At 48.0% G+C, this 13,239-nt stretch overlaps 1 protein-coding gene across 1 annotated transcript in view; it reads right to left on the minus strand.

The window, feature by feature from the left end:
• SLC5A9 (solute carrier family 5 member 9) overlaps window positions 1-13,239 on the minus strand; it is a 144,311-nt gene that overhangs the window by 4,197 nt on the left and 126,875 nt on the right. Inside the window, exons 7-15 of the mRNA XM_063407121.1 lie at window positions 12,237-12,342; window positions 11,597-11,677; window positions 10,641-10,846; window positions 9,705-9,840; window positions 8,736-8,843; window positions 8,410-8,560; window positions 7,181-7,349; window positions 6,439-6,654; window positions 793-940 (exon numbers count right to left, since the gene is read on the minus strand). Of these exons, the coding sequence (XP_063263191.1) occupies window positions 793-940; window positions 6,439-6,654; window positions 7,181-7,349; window positions 8,410-8,560; window positions 8,736-8,843; window positions 9,705-9,840; window positions 10,641-10,846; window positions 11,597-11,677; window positions 12,237-12,342 (1,321 nt within the window). The remainder of the gene's footprint in view (window positions 1-792; window positions 941-6,438; window positions 6,655-7,180; window positions 7,350-8,409; window positions 8,561-8,735; window positions 8,844-9,704; window positions 9,841-10,640; window positions 10,847-11,596; window positions 11,678-12,236; window positions 12,343-13,239) is intronic.

Genomic DNA, 13,239 nt, shown 5'->3' on the forward strand with positions numbered 1-13,239 from the left:
TGAATAACTGCATTCAACTTAAACCTAAATTTACTCTATTGGGGAAGAAAAAAAACCAAGGGATTTGTTTAGATGTTAATTTCTGTTTGGCTTGGCTGTGATTGGTTCCAGTGTCCTTTGCACTGACCAGCAAGTGGAAGGAGTGAAGAAATCTTGTGTGTGTCTTTATTCTGAGGTTCCTGCTCTGTAACCTTCGAAGGTTAAGCTCAAAAGCAAGAAGCTGCATTTTCTAATAGATTTACAGAATAAAGCTCTGTCCACTCTGAAAAGAACTTGCCTATGTAGCATCTCCTGTTACAGTTCTATCTCCTGACAATTCTTGCAGTTCACTTTGCTCTGCCTTCCTTCCTCTTAAATACCTCTGGTAGGACACAGAGCTATTTAAGGTCTGAGTTTTAACCACGGCTTACATCCTAAGGGAAAAGGAAAAGATCCTGTTGGCATCATGGAAATGAGAAAAGTGAGGCCTGTGGGTTCATTCTAGACACCTACAGAATGCATATGTCTGCTCCCAGGGTCTCTTGGTCCCCTCAGACTGTGCTGATATTTTGGTGCTCTTTTTTTCAGGCATGTCAGCTCTGCTGAGCCATCCAGGAGCTGTGACAAACAAGGGATACTGGGAGGACCAAGAACCACAACACCTCCATTTGTCACACCCTTAAAACTGTAAATACAAGCCCCAGCTGCAGTGAATGCACCAGGTGGCCCCTCAGGAGCTTTGGGGATTTGCATGAGATCCTGGCTGTGCACTCCCAGGCACATGAGTGTGTTTGTTCACAGACAGATCCCTACCTGCCTCCTCCTCATTGCCTGAAGCTGCAGTTTCCTCCAGCTCCTTCTCTCTGTCTTCTGCTTTGGTCTCTGCTGCTTCATTCTTGCAATCTTCCAGGTTTGTGGCAGGTGCTTTTTTGTGCCTGGTCCACCATGTGAGGCTGTCCAGCTGCAAAGTGGAACAGAGAGAAACTGGTCACTCACTGCCTGTCTGTCCCAGTGTGGCCACCCAGACACCTCCCTCCTTCGGGAAACAGGTCCAGGGTGGTGCTGAGTCTTGTTTGGGATGATCTCCCACTTTCCCTCCCCTCCTTCCTGAACAGGTGCCCACGCCCTGGGTAAGAAGATTGGCACCATCCTGCTGGAGTTGAAAAGCTGAGAAAAAAAAATGTGAAATAATCTGGTTTCTCTCCTTCCATTTTTTTTAAATTACTTGTTCCATCCCTGCCTCTGAGGAGTAACCCTTCAGCCAACATTGGAGAAGGAGATTCCTATTTGCAAGGCTCATGTGATTGATCTGAAATAATGATGGTCTGCATGCAGAACGGCAGCCCTCCAACAGGGAAGGGTAATAAAGTCAAATAAATCAAAAAAGAAGCCAAGATACCCTCTCTGGATACAGTCAGTCAAAGATAGCTGTTGTACCCTCTAAGATTTTTTAATTCCAGATTTCTCTGATGGGCCACTACAAGACATTGCCTGTCTCTGCAGAAAGCCACAAAGGATGATCAGTCTGCTTTACAGATGCCCAAGTTCTGAAACTCTTATCCTAGAGCAAGCCTGAAAGTCTTCTCCCTGGAAGACAGGGAGTGCACAGGGGACATCCATCTTGCAAACCTCGGTGGCCCTTTGGCAGCTGTGGGGTGTCCCACAGCCCAGGGGCTCAGGGGTTTGGGGTTCAGCCAGTCCTGATGCTGCTGTGGCTGACCTTGGCACGCCCAGGACCTCGGTGGCTCTTCCTGACCCTGCCCAGGCCAGGCCAGGCAGCAGGGACAGGCTCATCCATCCCTCCCAATCCAGCTGCCAGGGCCAGCAGCTGCCCTCCCCTCCAGCCTGGCAGAGGGGCATGGGGGGGACAGTGCAAAAGTGGTGACAACAGGGCAGGCAAAGCCACAGATGTGCCTCAGGAGCAGCTGCCTCCCTGCTCTGCCCGTAGGGAAATGAACTTCCCCAATGGGTCACTTACAAAGTAACGTGAGTTTAATTTTTGAATTTTGCACACACAGATCCAGGCAGAAGCTTCCAGCTGACACAGAATGTTGCATAATTTCCAGAAGATTTATAGCTTTATTTAAATCATTTTCAACCAAGATGAGCATTGGGCAGGGCTAATCTTTCTTGTCATGGAGTGCTAAATTGCTTTGATTTGATGATCCTCATCCTTCTCAGGGATTCTTTTTTTTTTTTTTAATCACTTAGGAAATGTCACTGGAACATAGTAAAGTTTCAGGGTACTAAAGGATTTCCAAAACTTTTTTTTCCTTTTCTCTCCTCTTCTCATGTGTCACTGAACCACTGTCCCTGCACATTGCAGCAAAATCTGCAAGGGCTGAGGGGTACCTGGGGCTCAGACTCCACCAGAGGGAAGCAATTCCCAATGGAAAGCAGCACAGACACAGGGAACCTCATGGCATCACCCCACTGACCCACCCAGGAGCTGGTGCCTCTTCCAGGGCCAGTAAAGGAAACCACAGCCCAGGGAGCTCCTGGTGAAGCATCACAGCAGCTCTCCAGCTTTGAGCTCCGGTGGGTTTGGGCTGGCTGCATCCCTTGAGATCCCCCTTTCTGCTCTTTGCCACTGCTGTGGGGCAGAGCAGCAGCTCTGTGTGGCCATGGAGGCCTCCACAGGGCTGGCTGCGCTTGGCACAGCCTCCCAGAGGGGTGGGGAGGGGAGGGAGACAGTGGCAGTGCCTTGGGTGCCTGGAGAAAGCAGGAAAATACTTAACTAGGAACTGCCTACAGAGGGGCTGTGTCAGCTTTGCTGGCTGGGACTTGTGTTGGGTCCTGGGCAGCCCTGTGGCTCTGCTCACACCTGCAGAGCCACCCTGGGCACTGCTGGGGGAGCCCTGTGTCCTCCCTTAGGCTGCTCCTGCCAGCACCCACGGAGCTGGGCGTGTCTGGCTCTCAGTGCCACCAAGTGATGCTGTGGGAGCTCCAGGTGCAGCACCCCAGAGCTCTCAGGTGGGCTCAGCCCAGGTGGGCTGGGTGCCCCTCTTCAGCTGTGCACCAAGAGGAGCTACTGAAGCCAGACCTCAGGACACAGGGAACACATCCCAGCCCCAGAGTGCAGCGGGTGGAATTGCCAATCCATCAGCCTGTCTGGGTGAGCCCTGACCCCAGGGAAGCCAACCTGCTGCTGCAGCACTCAGTGCTTTGTGCTGCTCCCCTCCCTTTTCTCCCTCACAGTCTCCTTGGGCGAGGGAGTTTGCAAGAACTCAGCAAAGTTTTTCTTTTGTTGTTTGTAAACTAGAATAAATCCTTCTGTTCCAAAATGCCATCTGGCACCTGACAGTTGTGTTTCAGCTTCATAGTCTCAAATTTAATTGTAAGCTCTTTTGCAGGGTTTTCAAGGACGGTGTGACACAATATGGACTACCTACAATGAAGACATATGAACTCTGGAGCATACCAAACAAATTCCTTGCATACTTGTTTTCCAGCACAGCATCAATCACCACAGGGATGGGAGAGTGTCCAAAACAGCAGGAGAAAATGCTACAGCTTGCAGTTCTCAGATTGTAATTCATTTAAAGCCAGGAACATTAGCTGTACCACTCTAACATCAGATACAAATCTCTTTTCTACTTTTGCCCATTTACCATCTCAGAAGCATTGAGATTCAATATTTAAAGTTGTCCAGTGTAGATCCTCAGCTGGTGCAAAGTGACATAACTGTGCTCAACAGCTGTTGCTGGTCTTTGAAGGCAATGGAGCTGTGGTGATTTACATCTGCTGAGGTATGATCTATCACTGTATTTTCTCAGCTTTGTCTTTGCTGGCTTGTTTTTCTGTTCTTTTTGCTTGACAAAACAAATGCCACAATTCCTAGCTCTTGCACCATGTCTTTCATCATTCCATCTCCAAGCACTGCAGTTAAGGAGGAGCAGAACCAGCCCCATGTGAAATATCTGAGGCTCAGGATTGATTACCCGGGGAGAACTAGAATTTCAGAGATCCTCGTGCAGGACACCCAGCACAGCGTCCCCCTGCCAGCCACTGCCACAGGGACACTCAGGCTCTTCACCACAGGTCTGCCCTCTTGCATGCCAAGCAAATAATGGCCAAACATAAAGGCCAGGTGCCAATTTCTACCCAGACAGTCAGAACCCGGCCTGTCCACCCTGATCTCCACCTCCTGCCCTTCCTTGCCCAAACACTTCTGTCCCTGAGCCAGCCCAGCACAGCCACAGACTCGCTGGACATGAGGGGGCAAACCATGAGAACCCATGTCATCACAAGTGATGGTCAAACCCACACCTCTGCTCACGTCTAGGGCAAAACCTGGGGTGAATCTGACCCGGGAAAATGAAAAATTTCAGTCTCAGTACTGTCCACTCAGATTCATGCCAGGCAGGGAGAAACCCAGCAGTGCTGTCTCCTACTCCAGTTAAACCCCACACCTTCCCTTTGGCTGTTCTCTGAGGAACAAGGGCAGACATTTCCTGTTGAAATCGGGATAAATATTGGAAACTGAATGGAATCAGACAAGAAGAAATGGGGACAGACTCTCCCATTCCTACTGAGCTATGGAAAGAGGGAACGAGCTACTGCTTAGTGGCACAAATTTCCTGGCAGTCCTTCCCATTTTCCTTGTGGTGGGAAGACAGTGAGGGGCAGAGGGGACACGGGATGGTCATCACAAATATCACAAATATCACAAATATCACAAATATCACAAATATCACAAATATCACAAATATCACAAATATCAGATGATTGATCTGGGGCTCTGTCTCCAGCCTTTCACTGCCACAGGCAGTGTCATTAATTCTCATTCATTTTCTACCACAGAATTTCTTACACAGAGGTCAAATACTGAGCTCAGCACTATGTGAGGTCCATGGCATGCCAAAAGGCTGTCCTGAACATCCCTATTGACAAAATTTCCCCCCAGAAGTCCAGCTGATGTTAGCTCATGGCCAGTGCTGCCCTTCAGCAAGTTCTCCTCCCTCCCTGGCTCTCCAGAGGTACCCGAGGCAGGGCAGCCACCACCTCTCCTCCTTTGTTCCTCTGGGATAACTGCACACAGCTGCCTCAGACCAAACCCTGCCCTCCCTGGCCATAGCCCCTGCTCTTTGAAGGATGTGTCAAATAAGGTCACTTATATCCAGCACCTGTAAACTCCCACATTTCAGTAGAAATACCACTGAAAATCTCCCCTGGGGTAATCTCTTAAGATCATAACCTCTCTTTCTCTAATTCTTGTACAGCTCCATGCTGAACTCCCCCTCTTGGAAGATGCTTTAAATGTTTTCATACCTCTGAGGTCAGACTAAAAAGCCTGTAGGTGCTGGGGCCAGTTTCTCCATCTCCTGAACTGCTGGTTTGATGCTCACTGTTCACCAGTGCTGTGTTAATGCATCTTATCTTGCTATTGCTGTGGGCAGGGAGCACTGCATATGTTTAGCTATCACAGGTCAGATGATGAGTGGGAACTCATTAAACCACAGTAATTAATTGCTGGCAACCATCTGGCCACCCCTGAGCAGTCATGAACAACGTAAGCAGCAGAACTAATGGTGCCTCCTTGCCAGTATTTCTCCCTCCCATGTGGATCTTCTGATAGCTAATAAAAGCTGAGAGTTTATCTCCAAGCAGACACAAAGACAGCCTTTCTCCCCCCTCCTCTCCCCTATCTGAGCACCTGCTTTCATGTAATCTTTAGGAGCGGGGTGTCTTTGACACCTATAACATTCCATCAAACACTGATGGAGCTGGTTAATGCTTTACAAGTTATGAGGAGGCAACAGATTGATGCCATCACAGCATTTTCTCTCTCATGCAGTTAGACAGGAAAAAATAGGTCTTTTTAATCTATCCAGTAACCTTTGCTGAGAGGTAGGTGGCAGTTTTGTTATATTGGCAGCTGCTTTAAAACTTGGGACTGGGAAGAGTTGCTTTAAGGTTTTACAATATAAAACCTCCCAACTCTGCACCATTTTAATGTGCTAAGTAAAAGAAAGTTGCACTTCCCTCGAAGTTATTAAATTTAATTGAGATCACATTGGGACAAAATGTTATTTTCCTAAATGCCCATGTTGCAAAAAAAATTAATCTTGTTTGCCTGCAAGATTGATGCTGGCTCTGCTGAAACAGGCTAGATGCTACAATTAGATATATTTAATTCCTCCTCAGCAGTGCTCTGTAATGTGATTTCATCTCCTTCCCCTTCTTCTTCTCTTTCTGTTCCAGCTATGATGGGCTGTGGTGTCTGCCCAGCTCTGGGCACAGCGTGGGATCTCACACTCAATTTGAGGCACTCAGTGCTCAGCAGCATTAACACTCTGTGGCCTGGGGAACGGGGAGAGCTGAGGAGCAGGGGGTTCTCAGCAGCACAGGCATTACACTCCATTTCTTAGCCACTGCAGGAAGGGAAAGGGCAGATCCCAGAGACTTTTGGATGCAAATACGGGCTCTGGGAAAAGGGTGGCACTGCAAGTCACTCACCTTCTCTTCAGGGATGGGTGCGGTGCAGAGGCTGATGGTGACAGTGACAATGGCAGTGAGGGCACACAGGATGAGGGCGAAGTAGAGGTAGTGCACGTCCTTTACCAGAGCTGGTCTCCTGTCCTCCTCCCCACACGACGGGGCGGTGTACACGAAATCCATGATCATCCGAACCAGACCGACAGCCAGCCCAACCACGAGGCCCCAGAAAGCACCCTGAGAAAAGGCAAGCAAGGAGAAAAGGTCACTGCAAATTACCTCTGGCTGTAGTTTTCCCTCTCCTATCCCTCTTTCTCAAGACTTTTTATGCCTGATGGAAATCCACACTGAGGGGCGTCAAAGGAGAATTTTTTTTCAGGTAAAAATCCTCATTTTCTCTCTCTGTCCTTGAACACGGTGCACATAGAGCACAAACAATGCAAGAATCTCCTTCTAACAACACTCCTCCAGTGAGACCTGGACACATCATCCCTAAATGGCAGAACAACTTTCCTTTCATGCTTTCAAATGGGACTGCCATAAAGCACCACTTGCAGTGACTTCCTAGAAGCAAACCCACACCCACCAGAGGCTGGGCTAAGATCCACTAATGCATGCCAGGAAAGGCTGTCTAATTGTCACACTTGAGCTGGACTGACTCCAAGTTTCAAGAGTCTCAAAGGCTAAGTACTGAGGGAAGAGATATTTATTTATTTTATCAAATTAAATACATGTATCAATTGGTTGTTGACACTTCACTTACAGGCTCATTAACCCTCTTCCAGAAGATTGCCAAGATGAAGAGGGCTGTGACTGGTGGGGACAGATAGCTGGTTACAGACTGAATGTAGTCAAAGAGCTGCCCACTGTTGGCTATCTGAATGACTGGGATCCAGAGAATGCCGATGACCACAACGATGATGATGAAGACTCTGAAAGAGAAGGATAAAATTGTATTAACTCTGTAGGTAGATTTGCAGCAAAACAGACTCCCAGCTGCTCTTGGAATTTTCTAAGAAAAAAATCCACAAATCACTCTCAAGAGCCTTTTCTTGTGTACACAGGAAAAGAGAAAATTGTTCTCCCAGAGTGAGCCTGGTGTGTCCTCAAGTGTGACATGGTCTTCAATGACCTTGCTCTTGGATATGACAGAAAGAGGGAGCTGGTAGCTCGTAGAAGCAATCTTTCTGCACCTTTCCAAACAGGTAATGTGCTCAGTCTCTTGCCTTTGCCAAATTCCAACTCATTTGCTACTTATTAAAACTGTGTTTGGGGTCTCAGGTGAATATTGTAACCTTCCTCTGCCTTTGCACTCGTGCTACAGAGGTTTGTCCATATTGCTGGGCAAGAGGTGCCTGTCCTCTACCCACTCTGCCATGGTGAAGTGTGAGTTTGCCTGCAGCCTTCAGCCACACCTCAGCAAAGTTTAGGACATAATGCTCATGACTGGAGAGCACAACCTCCACACTGAATGCAGCCTGAACTCCCCTGTCTGGAGGAGGACTTTATATGCCCCTGATAAAACACAGCACCAAAGCTTATCTGCAAAGGACACTACAACTTATCACAGAGACAGAGAGCTGGGAGGCTCAGCTCTGTGCTTTTCCCTTGGAAAAAGAAAAAAAAGAAAAAAAAATGTAATTGCAACATATCACTCCTGTCTGATGCAAAAATAATTTTTTTTGGCCTCTGGTGACAACGACTCAAGAGCCCTTTTGGCTTTTCTAAAAGGCACATTTAAAGCAGTATTTATAATAAGTTTAGAGAGAAGAGAGGCAATTATCTGCTTAGCTCAGTGGAACACCCAGAGCTTCTCCTTGCCTAGGCTTATCAAAGATGAAGCTGGAAAACGCAGTGCTCTTTCCCAAGCCATGCTCCTGCACTATATTGCAGGCACCAGGTTTCTCTCAGTGAGTCCAGCCTCCTGGAGGATGCAAAAGCTGCACTCAGAACAGATGATGAGAGGAATGAGACATAAATAAATGCAAGGACCTTCCCACAATCATCAGCTCCTGCTCGGAGGCCTGCCTGCGGACGCGCTGCCAGATGTCGATAACGAAGAGGGTGCTGCTGCTGTTGAAAACGGAGGTGAGGGAGCTCATCAGGGCTGCCATCATCACTGCAATCATCAAACCCCGGAGCCCTGTGGGAGCACAGCACAGAAGGGGAATCAGGAGTGGGCCTTGGGCCTCTGAGCAGTGTTTTTTCCATCCTGCTGCCTGGTATCTGCAGTAAGATTTCCACATCCTTGGGATGGGTGAGCCTGATCTCCCCGTGCAGAGCCTGGCTCAAGCCCAGCTCCACAGGGTGTTTCTCACCAGCGGGCATGAGTTCAATCACCAGTTTGGGGAAGGCAATGTTGGAACAACCCACGGCAGCTCCACAGACCCTTTTGCAGATCTCTGGGTCCACGCAGCCCACTTCATCTGTGGAATACAGGGAAACAACAAGGAGTCAAGTGCAAACCCCACTGAGCCGTGGATTGTTCAGATCAAGGGAAAAGATCCTGATGCCTTGTGCAGTTTCATATAAATTCAGGGGTGGAATACAGCTACAATGAGTGAAGCTGGAAAATGCTTTATATCATATAACAGAAGTGAAACTTTGAGATGACATTTTGAAATTCTGTTCAGGATACAGCTAAAACTCTCCTGGGTGTTGCATAACTGTAATCCTTGATGATTTGTCACTTGTGGGAACTGGGCTGTTTCCATGAACCTGTCAGCTGGGTTCCCAGGGATGCTGGAAGCTCACTCACTCCTGTTTAGGAAATCTGGGAAATAGGCTCTTTCCTCTGGGAGTGGTCCTTCTAACCAAGCTATTCTTCCTGGAAAGGGGAAGCCTCTAGAGAAACCAGCAATAAGAGCTCCTTGGGATATAAGGGAGGCTCGTTTAGCCTAATCCACCAGGACCTAAATGAATCTGTGTGGTAGCTTGCTAAAACTCTCCAAAACACCTCCTGGATGTAATCCATAGGATCTGAAGGACAACCTCAGCGCTCCATGAATTTAATTTCCCTGACTCCCTCCAGGTAGACCAATGAATGCATTGCCCACAGCATGGAGCTATATGTCCCCAATGGCAAAGTATGTCCTTTATGGCTCCTGTGGGAGAAGTGGAGGTGGAGGGGACTGGAGGGGCTTGGGAGCACCACAGTGCAGCAGGAATCTCTATGAGCAGGCCTGCAGGACAGCAGCCTCTAAGATGTAAAATGCCAGCAGACCTGTGTGGGACTAGTGGTCACAGCAGGAATGGAGACCCGTGTTAAGGAAGATGGGAAGGCTCACCTGGGAAAAGGGCTCTGCTGATCATTCCTGGCATGACAATGAAAAACACAGGGAGGAGTTTCAGATATCCTGCAAATACTGATCCGCCTTTGGCGTGGGAGAGGTTCTTGGCAGAGAGAGCCCTCTGGACCGACACCTGTGCAGAAAGGGAGCAGAGAATGAAACAGAAGCATAGCAGAGAGAGCAGGATCCATTCTCTCTGTCTCTCCTTCTCTGGGATGACTTTCATCCCTCAGGATCCCAGTGTGTTTTTCGTGCCAAGGACAGCTTTCCCACCTCGCTGACTGCAGCCTGCTGCCACCCCTCTGAGCTCAGTCCACAGGCTACAGGAGAGGCCAGCGTGGAAATTTCCTTTACAGGAATAATTTCACCCTTGACTGAAATGAAGCCACCTTGAGGGCTGGAGACAGCAGCTGTATGGCAGCAAGAGACACGGAATGAAGCAGGCTGTGGGTGTTTCGTAAAAGCTCAGTGGTGGGGTTTCATAATGATCCCATCTGAAAGTACAGAAGCCCCGTGTCTCGAGAAACACACGCAGCTTTCCTTGAAAAGCAATAAGGGATATGAGACATCTGGGAATATGAATGGAGGAATATTGTCTGGAGGTCTGCTCAAGGTCACAGCACAGCCAGCTCCAGATTCACATTTTTGTATCCTTGCCGTGCAACTGCATGAAGACTCCCAGTATTCACCAGCCCACAGTGGGATAAAGACAGATGAAAACAACCTGTTCTCACTGCACTAAGAAGTGCATAAAATTAGCAGCTTGCTGAGAAGGTGGAAGGAGTGAGACATTCTGGTCTAGACTAGTAAAAAAAGTAGCAGCTCCTGCACACTGAGGCACAGTGATTTTTCAGCTCACAGATCCACAGGCTGAGGAGTGGACTGAAAATAACACTGTGGTGGTTTGTCTCCTGAGGGAAGGATTTTATTTACCTGGTCAGCACACCAGAACCAAAGAGCCACCACAGTAAGACCAAATACAAGGCCAGGCCAGGGAAGGTCTCCTGTGATGGGATCCCTGAACAAACTAAAGGCATCTGCACGTGGGAGGTGGCAGGTTGTGTTTGGGACTGTGATCGTTGGTATTGCTGTGCTGTATTTCTTCTGAAGTCCTTCATACCAGCCAACTTTTTCAAATCCTGTAAAGAAAATGCTAGTGATTTAAGGGCTGTTACATCATGCAAAGATATTATCTGAGTCTCGTGATTAGTTTCCTTTTATCTTCCTCTTATCTCCTTTACTTTTCATTCCACCCTTGCTTTTTGCAGTCAAAGTTTCTACAGAAGTCAGCTGGATTTTGCCCAGAGTCCTTGTGGTTTAAACAACACTTTCTGGAAGAGGATCAATGCAGGAAAATCTCCATGATCCTAATCCCTGCAATGTCATCAGCATCTAGTTTTCACTTACACCCTCCAAGACCTAGAGCTGGAAAGTATAACATGCAAAAATATATACCTGGCTTAGATATTTCTGTTTTCCAAGAAGGCTTAAAACAAAGACTGATGATGGTCATTGCCTTGTTGCTCTTTATTTTTTTCTAACGCTCATTTACACCCACATAAACATGCAGTAACTCCAAAAGTCAACAGAATTATTGTGAGTTGACATGGGCTTAATGAGAGCTCCATTTGGCTCTGAGAATGGGATGTTCCAAAGTTCTTTGGCAACTCCAGTGAGGTGAAGTTATCCAGAGCCTCACCTCCATACAGCTAGTGTAAAGGATGAAGAAAATGTGATAGCTTGGAGAGTGAGACTTGTGCTGGCACCACTTCAGTGAGTGGCTGAAACTCATTTCTGCACCACACATGGAAGTGTTGGGCACCCTGCTAAGGTCAGGTAGCCTTGGGACCACTAAACTGCTGTGTGGTGCAGCTGCAGGCTCCCCTTACCTATGAACATGAGGACAAAAGCTCCCAGCACCATGATCACAGTCTGCAGCAGGTCTGTGTAAATCACAGCAGTCAAGCCCCCTGCCAGGAGAAGAGAGACAGCAATCAGTCACCATGCACAGGGGAACAGGTACATCACCTGGAAAAACTCTCTGTATCCCCAGCCCTGTGATTTCAGGACAGACCCACTGGGAGAAGCTGGCACTGAACTGGTCCCCTGGAGCCCACAGCTGTCGCAAGCCCTCCCACGAGGAACAGTGTGGAAGGTTTTCCGTGCTCATGAAAGAACTTGGAGGCAGCTCAGCATCTTAACAGCTAAAGTTACTAATTCTGCAAAAAGGGAGCAAAATAGCAAACACGGACAGTGGCAATTGCCTGCACAGAGGGAGCCAAGAGCCTTGTGCAGTGTCAGAAAATCCTCTAAAAACAGTGATGTTCCCCCCATACCACTCTCCCTTGGGTCAAGAGGGGAAGAGTCAAAGGTTTCCAATAGGTGGGAGTGACAAGGCAGGTGCTACCAGCAAATGGGGCAACCTCTCCCTCAGACCAGGACCTGAATACCCTTTCACCCCTGTAGGAAATGGGAAGCTCATACCCTAGGCTCCAGTTTATAATGTGTCCTTTAAAACCAGTTATTTACCAACAATGGTGTAGACAGCAGTCACTGCTAGCAAGAGCACAGTGGACAAGTAGATGTTCCAGCCCAAAGAGATTTGGATGAACAATGCTCCGGCAAAAATGTCTGACTGGAATAAAAAAAACCAAGGGCAGTCTGGCATTAGTAGTGCTTCGTGCAAGTGAAATCTAATAAAGCAGCCTGCAGCCCTCTGCGGCTGAGAGCACTGACAGGGGAGGACATCAGGAAGGTGAACTGGAAGGGGAAAAGAAGAGCTGTTGGGACTCTTGGCTCTGAACCTTGTTTTGCTGTAAGGAAAAACTTTCCTCCAGGTCAGAGCTTGCAGGATCTGGGAGAGCAGGAGGGTGAAAATGAAGGTGCTATGCCAAGGGACTAAAAAGTCATCAAAATAAAGTCCATCTTGAGTCATAGAATCCTGGCTGCCATGGAGAACTGGTGTAAACTGTCACTTCTTGTAGTGACTGTGAACAAATCCCTGGATAGCACAGCACATGAATCCACAGGCAGGAACAGGAGGGAAAGAGGGGGAGATAGCAGAGACCTTATTCTTCCCAGGGCTGCCTCTTGGTGGCCTCATAGTCCAGGAAACACTCCCTCATGAAAGACTCCTAAAGAGTCACTGATGCCTTGTAACATGATTTGTTTATTTGAGAATATCAACAGGTGGTTTTTCTGTTTGTGCAGTTCAGCATATTAGAATGACTCCAGAAAAACAGGTTATACCTGCTGAGGACCTCACTAGAAATTCAGAAACCCCCATCAGCTGTGTTTTGTTTGGACCTTTTGGCAGAGAGTGACACCAGAATCCGGGTTAAACCTGGAATTACACAGATAACATCATTCAAAATTGCACAAGGTGATATGGGAGATGTTTATGTTGGGAAAGCAGGTAGAAGGATGCCTGCAAATCTGGTATGGGCTGAGACAGAGGTGAAGACCTTTGCAAGGGAGACAGAAGGGGAGGGACAAGAATTCCATTTGCTATATCTGAAATGAGCACCTTGAA

This window comes from Prinia subflava, chromosome 10 (genome assembly GCF_021018805.1).
Source record: "Prinia subflava isolate CZ2003 ecotype Zambia chromosome 10, Cam_Psub_1.2, whole genome shotgun sequence".
NCBI lineage: Eukaryota > Metazoa > Chordata > Aves > Passeriformes > Cisticolidae > Prinia > Prinia subflava.